Genomic DNA, 15,216 nt, shown 5'->3' on the forward strand with positions numbered 1-15,216 from the left:
TAAGGATTTTTAAGGCGTTTTAATAATTTATTATAACAAACATCGGCAAATGGTAGAAATCAGTCAGTGGCTTAAATTTTAGCGGCGTTGAAGCAAACTGGTGAACTTTATTTATCATGTCATGGGTGTTAGTCGACTAGTGATGCTTATAAGTCTGAATATGTCAAAACTCCACCGACACCTTTTACACGTGTTGTTGGAGTTTCTAGATGTTTCTCTTCTCCACGCACGTTGGAAGGTTTGCGAAGATGTACCAGAAATCACTAACTCTGCTTCTTGTAAATGAAATTAGATGCACCAGTCCTCATGTGTTCCACCTGTGTTCAATTGCCCCTGCCTTCCCTGTGTATATAAGTCTCTGTGCTTCCGTTGGTTCATTGTCATTTATGCCTCGTCTCTTGTGCTTGTCATTCCTCTGTATCATCTCCATCTCTCGTGAGTTCCTAGTGTTTTCCCCAGTGTGCTCTATGTTTTTTCAGTTTAGGCTTTTTGAGATCTCTCTGTTTAGTTGTTTTTTTTTCTGTTAAGATATTTTGCCATTAAAAGGACACTTCTTGTTGAAACATCTGTGTCTCTGCATCTTGGGTCCAACTGCTCCACAAACCCTGACAATTGTCCCCCAAATGTTTGTGTGTCTGTGTGTTTGCATATCGTGGTTAATTCTGGTTCTGTGTTTGCATTATTTCAGGTGTAACAATGAAAGGGCTGGCCTACTTTCCCGTGGGTTTAGTGGTGATTGGTAAGTCAACAAAATAAGTCAAATAGATGCCTTAAACGTCTGGAAATACCCAAAAACTTTCCTAGAAATCTTTTTTGATAAATGCTCATGTAAAATTCCCACATGTTGAATATCACGTTTTACTTAAAAAATGTTTTTTATCGTATATAACAGTGGCAGAAAGTAATTAAGTCCATTCACTCTTGGTCCTCTTTTTCTTATTCTGAAAGAGTCCATTCATACAGTATATTTCAGTGTTAATGCATTTTTAAGAAATTATTTTACTTTTACTTGTCATTGTCTTTTGTTCTTACTATTAATTAACTGAAATATCTAGAGTAACTCTTTAATCGCTTCCATTTATTGACCAATAGTGATTTTATACTTTTGGATTCCTCACTGCCTGCTTTTCATCCTTGTTTTATTGCAGGGCTCTGCTCTGCTTTACCAGCAGGAAGAGAGTTTGCCACATCATTCATGCAAAACCTTGGGGGTGATGGTAAGGATACTCGTTTCTCTGTTGAAGTTGCAGCTCTGCCTTCTTCCCAAGGCCGCACCAAGGTCAAGGTGACGGCCGAGGGTGAGGTCAAAGTGGAGGAAATTGAGCCCGGCAAGAGCTTCTCCTTCAAGCTTCCTGACAGCGTAGAGATGAAGGGCAGCAAAAAGTCCCATCAGACTGTGCTGATTGAGGCGAGCCAAGATGTCAGTGTGACGTCACTCAACTTCAAGCAGTACACAGCAGACACCTCTGTGGTTTACCCAGTAAAGGACTGGGGGACTGAGTACTACATATTCACTCCCATCGGCGACGAGAGTGACGGCATTAAAGAATTTTCCATCACCAACCACAAGGAGCCCAACACAGTTGAGATTTCCCTTCAGGGCTCAGTCAGATTCCTGGGGAAATATTACACTAGAGGAAGTGCGATGACCATAAAGCTCGAGGCGTTTGAGGCTGTTCAGATTCAGAGCCTAGAAAACCTGAGTGGCACGAAAGTGGTCTCGCGTCTTCCTGTTGCCGTCTCCTCGGGACATGGCTGTGTTCAGAAATTCACCTCTTGCAACCACGTCTACGAACAACTTCTTCCTGTGTACAGCTGGGGGAAAGAATTCATCATCGCACCCCTGCCTTATCATAACAAGTTTACCAATCAATATGACAGTGTTTACGTCCAAGCATCCGAGCCCACCAAAATTAGCATGAGTATTAATGGGAGAGTCCAGTATTACACAATGCATGCAGGAGAAACTCATGAGATAAAATCATATTGGCCAAATGCTATATATCTGACATCCGACAAGGGTGTCCAGGTCCTATTTGAATTCAACGGGGGTCCTATTGACTTCTTTGATCGTGCTGATCCCTTCCTGATGACTATACTGCCCACAATTCATTTTAGCACTTCCTACGCCCTGCAGGGACAGGGTGATTTTTACAACTCAATTATAGCTGTGGCTCGGAACAAAGACCTGGCTGACATCAAAATTGATCCAAAGCCCAAGTCTGAAAACTTTGACTGGCATAAAGTAGATGGGACTGATTTCTCCTGGGCTGAGATGCAATATAGCACCGGGGCAACCTTCTATCAGATATCTCACCCCAGCTCCCCCTTTGGTGTCTACAGTTTAGGTGTTGCTTCTGCTAATGGGTATGGATCCCCTGCATCTGGCGAAACAGCAGGTAAGGAGAGAGTCAGTCAAAATATACTGTAATATGAAATACAGCATAACATAGTGTGCGACATTAAGGAAAAACAAAGCCTACCATTAAGCACGGTTATTATAGTAGTTGGATTGTTATAGTATAGTTGTCTTGTATTGTAAAGCATAGTGTAGTATAGCTTAACGTGGTATAGTAAAGTATAGAATAGTATATATTTGTACGAAGAGCATAGTAGAGCCAAGCAATAGCACAGTGCACTACAGAGTCACATAACTTATAACTAATAGTAATGCTGCTGTGCTGTAAACTAAGAATGAAATGGTTTGTGTGTCCTCTCCAACTCTTGCATTGTGTCAGAGAAACGTGACTGCAGCACTATGAAGTGTCCTGAAGACGAAGTGTGCAAGATGAGCAGAAACTCCCCAATATGTTTCAAAAAACCACCCGCCGTCAAAGCAGGTACCTGCTGGGCCATGGGGGATCCTCACTATCGCACATTCGATGGCTCCTACTACAACTTCATGGGCAACTGCACCTACACAATGGTCAAGAACTGCCATGCTGGGGAAAACCTTCCAGCTTTTGAGGTTGATGCGCAGAATACTAAACGTACCGGTTCAGAGGTCACATTCATCGGCAAAGTGATCATTAAGGTCCATGGGTACACTATGGCTCTCGTGCGATCGGAGTTTGGCCTTGTCCAGGTGAGTAAGATCAGAACAAATATTACTGCTCATATTTTTTAAGGAATTAAGTGAATCAGTCAATTAATTCAAAAACATCTGAATCTGCCTTAGATGAACTACACAATGTGGAATCTCCCTATCAACCTGGGCAATGGCAAGGTGAAGTTATCCCAGAGCGGCTTGTCTGTCGTTGTGGAGACAGATTTTGGCCTGACAGTGCAGTATGACTGGAAGGAGTATCTTGTCATTAGCCTGCCGGGCACATTTTCTGGCAAGGTGTGTGGCATGTGTGGCAACTTCAACACCAAAAAGGAGGATGACTTTGTGACTTCTACCGGCTCACAGACCAACAATGTAGTGACCTTTGGCAAGAGCTGGAAGGTTACTGATGGGCCACATGATTCCCAGTGTCGAGATGAATGCCCGGGCAATTGTGAGACCTGTGAAAACCACAGCTTCTTGGGACGCATTAAAGACAAACTCTTCTGCAGCTTGCTTACCACGGTCATGGATGGACCACTCAGCGATTGCAATGCTGTCCTTGACTCCAAAGTCCTTCATGAGATGTGTATGTATGATGTTTGCATGGGTGAGGGGATGACGAACTTCATGTGTGACACCTTGCAAGTGTACGCTGATTCCTGTCAGAGAGCGGGCGTTAAAATCTATGACTGGCGGCACCTTGCACGTTGCCGTGAGTAACTCCATTGAATATACTTGAAGATATCAGCTGTTTGAGTTTCACACTTATCCTGTGATGGTAATATATTGTAATTTTGTCTGAAATAGCTGAACCACGATGCGCAGAGAACAGCCATTATGAGTTCTGTGGGAACGCCTGCCCTGCCACCTGTGAAAACCCAGATGCTGTCAAAAACTGCAAAGAAAACTGTGTGGAGACCTGTGTCTGTGACGAGGGCTTCCTGCTGAGTGGCACTGCGTGTGTCCCAAAAGCCCAGTGTGGCTGCTCGTACAAAGGCTTCTATATAGAAGCTGAAGGCTCTTTCTTTACTGACAACTGTACTGAGAAATGCACATGCGATCAACATACCAAGCAAGTTAAGTGTGAGACACCGGGTTGTCAGCAGGGCTTTCAGTGCAAGATGGTTGATCAACTTCTTGGATGTCAACCAGTGTCTTATTCTGAGTGCAACATGACGGCCGGACCTCACATCGAGACCTTTGATAGGTACGATTACAACTTTAACGGCACCTGTGTGTACGAGCTGGCTGGGGTCTGCGTGAAAGATCCGTCCCTGCAACAGTTTCGAGTTCTTGTGCAAATAGTTGACTCTGGTGCAACATTGGTGGAGGTCAACATTCATGGCAGCTCCATTGTCATCACGAGAGGGATCAAAGACTCCGTTCTGGTGAGTTGCAATGTAGCAAATTTATCTTAGAATGGCTGTTTTTTAAAAGCTGATAATATGTCACATTTTAAATTAAACCCTCTCTTGCTGCAGATAAATGGAAAAAATACCAGCTTACCCTTTAGAGGCAATGTAACAGTTCGCCAGTTTGATGACCATGCTGAGATCCAGACAAAGTTCGGGGTGCACGTCTCTTATAACTGGAATTCAACAGTACAAGTCAAAGTGCCCAGTACATATGCCGGCGCAATGTGTGGCCTGTGTGGGAATTATAATACCAACCCCAAAGATGACCTACGGTTGAAAAATGGTACACGGGCAGTGTCTGCAGACGAACTAGGAAAAAGTTGGAGGGAGAATGATCGGTCATGTCAGGAATCAGCAACCTGCACGATCTCAGGTGATCCGCATTACAAAAACTTCAAACAACATTATTTTGACTTCCAAGGCACGTGCTCCTACACCGCAGCTAAATTGTGCCTTCAGGAAAAATCGCATCACCACAATTTCTCTGTGGTTGTGGAGAATGAGAAATGGACAATGACAGACAAACCTAATTTGGCTGTAGCCACTCTTGTTGCTGTGGAGGTGTACGGTCACACCCTGATCCTCCGAAGGAATCAACTTCAATCGCTCATGGTTAGTAATATTGTTTAGAGATTGTTAATTCATTTAATGTCACTCTGTTCCTTCATTGTAATCATTTTGTATTGATAGCTCAGCAACATATAATCTTTTTTCTGCATTCTTTGTGTTCAAGGTGGATGACATCTTGACAAACATTCCATTTAACCTCAATGATGGACAAGTGAAAGTCTTCCAAGAAGGCTTTGCCTATGCTATCGTGGTTGACTTTGGCCTGAAAGTGACCTACGATATGATCTACAAAATTGAAATCATTATACCTGCAAACCTCATAAACAAAACCTGTGGTCTGTGCGGCAGTTATGAGAACAAGACCAATTCGTTTCAGCTGCCGAATGGAAAAATGACCAAGGATGTAAAAACCTTTGGAGCAGCGTGGAAAAAGCCCACTCCAGGGGTGGTATGTGAGGACGGCTGCAGTGGGGACCAGTGCCCGAAATGCAACCATGCTCAAAAGAAAATCTATGAGAATGATTGTGGAAGAATCCGCGATCCTAATGGTACCTTTGCTGCATGCCACAGCAAACTCAGTCCTGAGTATTACTACAGAGATTGTGTCTATGACGTCTGTATGAGCCAGGGAGATCGCACTGTGCTCTGCAACAGCATCTCAGCATACGTGAGGGACTGTCAGACTCTCAAAGTAAAGCTGGACAACTGGAGGACGCCTGATTTCTGCCGTAAGTATTGTTGATTCAATCGATGATCGTTGGCCTTGTCAGCCAACAAAGGCGATCAAGAAAACATCAAGCTAGTGGATGTAGAAAAAACATTAACATTTTATGTATAGGCAAATTGTGTAGTTGCACCAGTTTAGATAGAGATGCATGCTGTTAAGTGGTCTCTTTATCAGGTAATTAATGTGATGCTATTGCTCCATGAATGATCATCCTTTCTTTTGTAGCTGCTCAGTGCTCTGAACACAGTCACTACAGCATCTGCAGCGGAGCCTGTGCCTATCCATGCCCCGGTCTCACCGCAAGCATGACCTGCCCCACCACTTGCAGAGAGGGCTGCACCTGTAAAGAGGGCTACTATTTCAATGGGACTGGCTGTGTTGCCCAAAAGGATTGCAGTTGTTTCCACGAAGGACGTACCTTCAAGGTGAAGTAGCCCTCAGTCCTCACTTTGACAAAATACTTAACATCCCTTCTGCTTTGAGAGTCTCCCCCAGAAATATTTGTCTGTACTATGATAACAGTTTTACTCTCCTCCTTAGATTGGTGAGTCTATCGTAACTGACAACTGCCATCAGCGCTGTGTCTGTACGGCATCTGGTGAAGTGAAGTGCGAGGACATTTCGTGCAATGCTACAGAGAAATGCCGGGGCGAGAACCATATCCTCGGCTGCCATCCCAAACAGTGTCGAGTGGAGACCGGAGGATCCATTACTCTTTTCAGTGGCAAGACCGGTGCCATCTCTGTTATGGGAGCTTATGAGATCATCACACACTGCAACAAATCGGCGGTTGACTGGTTCAGGGTTGTGGTGATGTTCCAAGAATGTAGAATGTCCGGTGTGAGGAGCGTTGTTGCTATTTACCTCTACTTTAACGATCTGAGCATCACCGTCACCGACAAACAGGAGATCTGGGTGAGTATATTTAAAGGCGTCGTTCATGATTTTGGGAAATGCTTAGTCACATTACTTTGTTCTCATTTCGAGAGGTGGACAAAAAAAGCTGAAGCCTCTCTCAAATGTATTGATTGAACCTGAAGGTTGAGTCAGAAGATCGCTTTTACAATGAAATCTGTCTCTGATGCTGTTTCACAGGTAAACGGTAAAAAGGGGACTTCCCCCAGCCGCCCGAGAAACGACATCTCTGTGAGATCCACCGGCCGAGCCATACTCGTCGAGCAGCTGTCGACCTTCAAGCTGCAATTCAGCTACACCAAGGAGATCATTGTGACCGTGAGTGACAGCATGGCGGCAAACGTGTGCGGAGCATGTGGCAAGCTCCTCCCCTTCAGAGACATCATGCTCTTCTCTGTGGGAACGATGCAGGACCACATGGCCCAGTTTCCTGCACAAGACTTCCCTACCTGGTGAGTAGGATAGACGCTGGGTCAGGCCGCGCCCCGAGATCAACATTTTCAACATTAATCATATTTTGAATACAGTTGTTGTAGATCTGTATATTCACACCAATTTAATTAATTTCTATTCTTTTTTTTGCAGTGGGCTGTGATGGAACATGCATCGTCACTGAGAGATCAATGCAACAGTATCATCTGCAGTAAATTCAAATCAAGACTGAAGTGTGTTCTTCATGTTTAATTTTTGTCAAATAACCACATAATAAACTTGAACATTTTGCATCATCATTTTTTTTCCTGCTGTAAAAACTTTCCTCAACGTCACACAGACAAAATTCAACTGACCTTGGTAGTGAGTTACTTTATGTACCATCCATTATATCAAATATAATTACAGTAGGTTTTACTCTATTGCCATTTACTATCTGTTTTAAATCAGTCACCCACACAAGGAGTTACAGTAAATACATTGCATCTATAAGTTGACTTATATATTATATCTGCTTACCACGTGTAATAAATCAATTATTAAATGTTAAACAGTTGTCACCTTGCCTCATGTATATGGCTGCAAATCCAGAAAGTATAATGGCAGATTTATTTTACTGTGTTTGCTCATGTGACTGAAAGAGAGTCTGTTGTGCACATTGTGATGAAAGTGTCCTGGAAGCTGGTGAAAGGAGAACTCAGGCAGCAGCTGACAGTTCAGTGTAGACTTGATGCATCAAGGAGACCAGAAGGTGGAACAATATACAAACATAAACAGAGTAACATGAGCAATTGTCCCCAAGTCTGAAGATCAAGTCTCACACAACATCCAAATATTTCTCCCTCACCTTGCGTCACCCATTTCCAACAGCACATCCACGAAAGGCTAGAATTGTTGTCACTCTCTGTTACATGTAGGTGTTTGCATCCTATTGGTTAGTTAAGCCTAAAGAATGCTTCCTAAATCACGTTGTGTCCTTACGTCTTGCTTCTGATGTAATTTAGAAAAGAGTTGTAGTTGGTGCCTCTGAGTTGGAGTTGGCCCTTTATCGATAACCTGACCTTGGCTATTGCTTGGAGGGATACTCCTAGTGGTGCTGTGCGGATGTATTTTGGGAGGATGGTCAAAAATTCCTTCAAACATCCGTTCAATATTATTCTGTTCATGACCTGTACTGTAGCCAGCCACCAGGTGGTGATCAAGGCCTTTTGACAGGGGAGCCGTCCATCTTTTTTACACACAGTCGATCTGTCTCATCAAACCTTTATGATTATTCAACTGGAACAGTGCCCATCAATTAGGTTTGAACGTGTGTGTGTTAAATATTAATCACTGTTGACACTGTGGCCGTTTGGTAACCGCCCATGAGAATAATGGTTGGGTGTGACTTGTGTAAATACATAATTTCTATAAAGTATAAAGTTCAAAATCATATTCAAATACACAAAATGACACGAAATGCACATAGAGGATCAAAGTGAAATTCCTCGTTCTAAAGAAATTTATGTTTTTATGCTGTTTTACAATATGATTAAATTGTGGGTACCGATGCATCAAAGCAGAGTTTTACTGTTGTAGAAGGTCAAGGTGATGCCTTTAAATGCAGCTAGTTCACACAACTAGTTTAGTTTTGACAGGTGTTGATCCCATATCCATTTATATCGATGAGGCGCTAAATAACCCAAAGATATTGGCAAACTATGCATATTGTGTATTGTCTCCCTGTGTTTATGTTTGTGTTTGGATTTGTGTTCTCCCTGAGTTTTCAGTTTCCTGTTTTATTTTGAAGTTTTTGCTCCTTATGTATTTTCCACTTTACTTCCTCTGTTTCCTGCCCCTGTGATTGTCTGCACCTGTTCCTCATGTGTTTCCCCTGTGTCTAATTAACCCTCTGCATACACACACACACACAGAGAGACACTCCTCTCACCACCTTGTCATTGTTTCTCCTCCATCATCCCTTGCTGGTAGGTTTCTAGTGTGTGGACTGAAAGAAAAAAAAGGACAAAGCACACCACTGTACTTCATCACCTGCATATTTGAGCATTGTGCGCTGCTGTAAATGATAGCAACGTTGTCCAACCTTTTTGCAAACCAGTCTACTGAGAGCCAGGGAGAGAGGCTCAGGAGGTGACAGTGGCTGCAGATCGAGTGTCAATCCCCACCTCGTGAGTCTCTATCTGTGGTGTAGATCAACATCCTAGTAGTGAGGAAGCAGGAAGTAGACAGCAAACAGAAGGTAGAGAGGAGGGCAGAAATAAGAAAGTAGGAAGTTTAAGGTCCAGTGACTTTCGCTCCACACCTAGTAATAACTTGTTAAACTTTAGTTTTCCCTTTGCTGCACACAGGGACACAGAACAGTCGCAACAATGCGGATTCAGATGACTATGGGCCTTCTCTCTATCTTGGTATCCACGGGACTGGTGGTGATTATTATGGGCCAGTACAAGGATCTGGCCACTGTGGAGGAGGAGAGTGACAGGGCGAAAGAGGATTTCCAAAGAACGTTTGATCGAGTGTCAAACAAGGAATTATTCAAAGATTCGGTGGAGAAGCTGCTGCAGCAGGGGAAGACAGCATTGGAGGAGCTGGAGCCTTTAGTGTCCAAAATGGTCGCAGAGATGCAAAAGAAGGAGAAAGAAGATGAGACCTGTCAAAACGAAAAGGTAAATAAAAAGGCCCACAAAGCCATGCTGGAAAGCATTGACTCAAGTACTTTACAAAAGTAGAGTTTCAGGTTTTTATCCTTGAATAACTAAGTTTTGTGCCACTTTATACCTCTGCTATACCGTACTTAAATTCAAAAAGCATATGTTGAGTTTATACTTTATATTTTGAAAGATTAAACTCATGCTCTCCGATCTATTTCTTTTGGCTACTCATAAAAATCCGTCTAGTTGAGGCTCAGATGCATTTACCTTAGATAAACTACTTAAACGGTCTCTTTTAAATAGCTGAAAGTCAAATAGATGTGCAGCAGAACTTTGTGTTTTCTTCTTTCCCAGTAATAATACAAAATTGTATATCCACATAACACTTTTCATAGCATAAAAAGCAGCCAAATGTGCTTCCAATAAAATAGGTAGTTAAAACAGAATTCGGTAATAATCTCACGATACGTCAGATTTCTCTTTTGACCCGCAGGCCAGGGTCTGACCCCAATGTTGGGATCCACTGCACTAAACTGTAGTGCATCTATAGGAGTTAGTTCCACATGTTTTATTTTATTTAGTTTATTGTTTTATCCTCATGTGAAGCTCTTTGCAAATTTGTTAGAATAAAAGTGGTCTACATATAAAGATTGTTATTATCATAAAAAAACACATGAAAAATGTACTTAAGTACTGTAATGAAGTAAATCCACCTTGTTACATGCCACGGCTGCAGCAAATACATTCTGTCATTCATACATCAATGTTAACTGTCTTTGAATGTTATTCAAATTTTTCTGCAAATCATGTTCTTTTACTCACTTCTTAATATGAAAATAATTGTACACTGGCTTGATGTTTCACTTCGGTTCACTTTGACATTTCCTTTCCTTCAATCTTAGCAACCAATACGTGATGAGCTGGCTAAAACAGAGAAGGAACTCATAGACACTGAAGGTATAAACACGCAACCACCTCACAGATCATTTGCTGCCACCATGTGGAGAGATGACAGTGTCACCGAATCATCTCCATCTCTTCTCTGTCATTAAGCTTCTCTAAAAGCTGAGTCTGATGCCTGGAAGCAGGAGATTGCCAAACTGCAGGAACAACTGAAGGGACACAGTCCAATATGTAATTTCCTGAGGGAGGACCAGGGAGCTGTGTAAGACACAAAAGCTGTTTCTTACCACAACATAAATCAAACGTTTGCTGTTACAGAGCATATATAAGTGGATTAACAATGATATTATTTTGTGTTTTAGGCAATTATGTCAGATGTCCACATCATTCGCACCCTTTGAGATGACGGCAAATGCATAAAAACCTCAGCAACCAGGAGACACAACCACATGCCAGCAAATCAATGTTTATGTCAAATTTGTTTTCATATTACTCTTTTCATTGATGTATGAAGTGGTATAGATATGTTGTTGAGCCAACATTAGTGCTATGACATTGATAATAAAACTGTTTGATGTTTTCGGGATCTTTTTGTCCCTGTAAAATTATTTATCATTTCATTTAGAGAGAAAGTGAAACTGTAAAGGCGTTCAGCAGAGCACATATATATATATATATATGTCCAACTAGTTTTGACAGGTGTTGATCCCATATCCTTTTATATCGATGAGGCGCTAAATAACCCAAAGATATTGGCAAACTATGCATATTGTGTATTGTCATGCAGCTCAACAGCACCACAAACTGCAGCCTCCAAATTCATCATGCAGTTAAATTGACACCTGTCTGAAACAAGTCTAAAAAAGAAATCTTATAAGATAGAATTTACAGCAGGATTATTGTTGGAGCTTTATTTTAGCTGTCGGTGTACCTAATAAACTGCCACCTGAGTGTAAATACAGACACTGGCGCTCTCGTCTTCAGGCAAACAGTCAAAGAAGATCATGTTAGAAGGAAATACATCATATATATATGATTTTTTACTTATTACACACCTACAGTAAGATGCCTCCTCTTGGTTTTTTCATGTTGTGGATCATTAGAGGTGCAGCTGGGGACTTTCGACACGGAAAGCTGGTTTGACGGAGAGTTGACATAGAGGGTTGGGCTTCTGGAAAGCTGACAGAGCTGTTGGGGCTGTTTGTTATCTGCTGCTGCATAAACTGACATTTACAGCCACTTGTTTGTTTTTTTGTGAATTTTCAGATTGCACATTAACAAATATGGACTGCAGATGTTGGATTTTTTTTAAATAAGTGAAAATATTGCAAAAGGTTTTCTACTGTGCTGAAATAAAGTGAACCACGATGTGTGATTTTAATGTTGCTGTAGCTCCTGCTCCACAGAAGAGATGGAAACTTTATATATCGTTGTGCAGACAGGAGGAGACTCCTGAAACAAACACAAATGACATATTTCTGTCACGTTTTCCTCCTATGCACTGGTTGTATTTCAGAATGAACTATCTCCTGATATTCTGGAGCTCTGTCATTCTGGTTGTTATAATGAAAATAGTGATAGTTATAGATGTATTATTGATATTAGTGTTGTTGTTCTTCTTATTATTTGTCATGACTCTGGACTCTATATTTTGGACTTTGCCCTCTGATATTAAGAGTGTTTTAGTTATTGATTATAGATTCTTTGTTTATTTTTCCCTGTGTCTCCCTGTGTTTATGTTTGTGTTTGGATTTCTGTTCTCCCTGAGTTTTCAGTTTCCTGTTATATTTTGAAGTTTTTGCTCATTGTGTGTTTCCCACTTTACTTCCTTTGTTTCCTGCCTCTGTGATTGTCTGCACCTGTTCCTCATGTGTTTCCCCTGTGTCTAATTACCCCTCTGCATACACACACACACACACTCCTCTCACCACCTTGTCATTGTTTATCCTCCATCATCCCTCGCTTGTAAGTTTCTAGTGTGTGGACTGAAAGAAAAAAAAAGGACAAAGCACGGCGCTGTAGTTAATCACCTGCATATTTGAGCATTGTGCGCTGCTGTAAATGATAGCAACGTTGTCCAACCTGTTTGCAAACCAGTCTACTGAGAGCCAGGGAGAGAGGCTCAGGAGGTGACAGTGGCTGCAGATCGAGTGTCAATCCCCACCTCGTGTGTCTCAACCGTGCGGTAGATCAAGATCCCAGTAGTGAGGAAGCAGGAAGTAGACGGCAAACAGAAGGTAGAGAGGAGGGCAGAAATAAGAAAGTAGGACGTTTAAGGTGCAGTGACTTTCACTCCACACCTAGTAATAACTTGTTAAACTTTAGTTTTCCCTTTGCTGCACACAGGGACACAGAATAGTCGCAACAATGCGGGTTCTGTTGACTATGGGCCTTCTCTCCATCTTGGTATCCACGGGACTGGTGGTGGTTATTATGGGCCAGTACAAGGATCTGGCCACTGTGGAGGAGGAGAGTGACAGGGCGAAAGAGGATTTCCAAAGAACGTTTGATCGAGTGTCAAACAAGGAATTATTCAAAGATTCGGTGGAGAAGCTGCTGCAGCAGGGGAAGACAGCATTGGAGGAGCTGGAGCCTTTAGTGTCCAAAATGGTCGCAGAGATGCAAAAGAAGGAGAAAGAAGATGAGACCTGTAAAAACGAAAAGGTAAATAAAAAGGCCCACAAAACCATGCTGGAAAGCATTGACTCAAGTACTTTACAAAAGTAGAATTTCAGGTTTTTATCCTTGAATAACTAAGTTTTGTGCCACTTTATACCTCTGCTACACCATATTGAAATTCAAAAAGCATATGTTGAGTTTATACTTTATATTTTGAAAGATTAAACTCATGCTCTCTGATCTATTTCTTTTGGCTACTCATAAAAATCCATCTAGTTGAGGCTCAGATGCATTTACCTTAGATAAACTACTTAAACGGTCTCTTTTAAATAGCTGAAAGTCAAATAGATGTGCAGCAGAACTTTGTGTTTTCTTCTTTCCCAGTAATAATAAAAAATTGTATATCCACATAGCACTTTTCATAGCATAAAAAGCAGCCAAATGTGCTTAAAATAAAAAAGGTAGTAAAAACAGAAGATTTCTCTTTTGACCCGCAGGCCAGGGTCTGACCCCAATGTTGGAATCCACTGCACTAAACTGTAGTGCATCTATAGGAGTTAGTTCCACATGTGAAGCTCTTTGCATCTTTGTTTGAATAAAAGTGGTCTACATATAAAGATTGTTATTGTTATAAAAAAATGTACTTAAGTACTGTAATGAAGTAAATCCACCTTGTTACATGCTAGGGCTGCAGCAATACATTCTGTCATTCATACATCAATGTTAACTGTCTTCAAATTTTTCTGCAAATCATGTTCTTTTACTCACTTCTTAATATGAAAATAATTGTACACTGGCTTGATGTTTCACTTCGGTTCACTTTGACATTTCCTTTCCTTCAATCTTAGCAACCAATACGTGATGAGCTGGCTAAAACAGAGAAGGAACTCATAGACACTGAAAGTATAAACACGCAACCACCTCACAGATCATTTGCTGCCACCATGTGGAGAGATGACAGTGTCACCGAATCATCTCCATCTCTTCTCTGTCATTAAGCTCCTCTAAAAGCTGAGTCTGATGCCTGGAAGCAGGAGATTGCCAAACTGCAGGAACAACTGAAGGGACACAGTCCAATATGTAATTTCCTGAGGAAGGACCAGGGAGCTGTGTAAGACACAAAAGCTGTTTCTTACCACAACATAAATCAAACGTTTGCTGTTACAGAGCATATATAAGTGGATTAACAATGATATTATTTTGTGTTTTAGGCAATTGTGTGCGATATCTGATGTGTGATTTGAGATGACGGCAAACGCATAAAAACCTCAGCAACCAGGAGACACAACCACATGCCAGCAAATGACTGTTTATGTAAAAAAAAATTTCATATTACTCCTTTCATTAATGTATGAAGTGGCATTGATATGTTATTGAGCCAACATTCGTGCTATGACACTGATAATAAAACAGTTTGTTTTCGGGATCTTTTTGTCCCTGTAAAATTATTTATCATTTCATTTAGGAGAGAAAGTGAAACTATAAAGGCGTTCAGCAGAGCACATATATACGTCCAACAAGGCCCAGCAGTCCCCTCACAAGTTACTGGTTTTAGTTTTGTGGTAATTGGTTAACCTGACCCCAGTATCCCACACCTCGTTTGCCCCAAGACTGCAGTTTATTATTATTTTTAAAATGTTTAACGTGTATAATTAATTAAAAAATAAATAACTGTAAGGAGCAAGCTTTCCGTGTGACCCACAAATTGTGACTGCAGCTTCTCAAGTGTGTGAGTCACTGGTGTAAACGTGAACACGACACCTGCCACTGTAAAGAGTGTATAGGCGACAGTAGTGAAATTTGATGGTGATATACCAGGAGAGAACACATGTGGGCAGCACTGAGGGACTGCATAAGTTTGTATGGGTCTAAACACATGAATACATAGGTGTAATTAAACAAACAGATATTGATGAGCCTGCATTTCAGCCATTT

At 41.5% G+C, this 15,216-nt stretch overlaps 1 protein-coding gene across 1 annotated transcript; it reads left to right on the forward strand.

The window, feature by feature from the left end:
* The first annotated feature begins 396 nt into the window (after positions 1-396).
* On the forward strand, positions 397-7,407 carry LOC118124371 (IgGFc-binding protein). Its single transcript, XM_035182048.2, has 12 exons — positions 397-435; positions 689-739; positions 1,149-2,399; positions 2,739-3,085; positions 3,179-3,761; positions 3,857-4,437; positions 4,531-5,076; positions 5,198-5,762; positions 5,987-6,186; positions 6,302-6,676; positions 6,857-7,128; positions 7,262-7,407. The coding sequence occupies exons 2-12, from the start codon at positions 697-699 to the stop codon at positions 7,269-7,271; spliced, it is 4,773 nt and encodes a 1,590-aa protein (XP_035037939.1). The 5' UTR covers positions 397-435; positions 689-696; the 3' UTR covers positions 7,272-7,407.
* The last annotated feature ends 7,809 nt before the right edge of the window (positions 7,408-15,216 follow it).

This window comes from Hippoglossus stenolepis, chromosome 17 (genome assembly GCF_022539355.2).
Source record: "Hippoglossus stenolepis isolate QCI-W04-F060 chromosome 17, HSTE1.2, whole genome shotgun sequence".
NCBI classification, from domain to species: Eukaryota; Metazoa; Chordata; class Actinopteri; order Pleuronectiformes; family Pleuronectidae; genus Hippoglossus; species Hippoglossus stenolepis.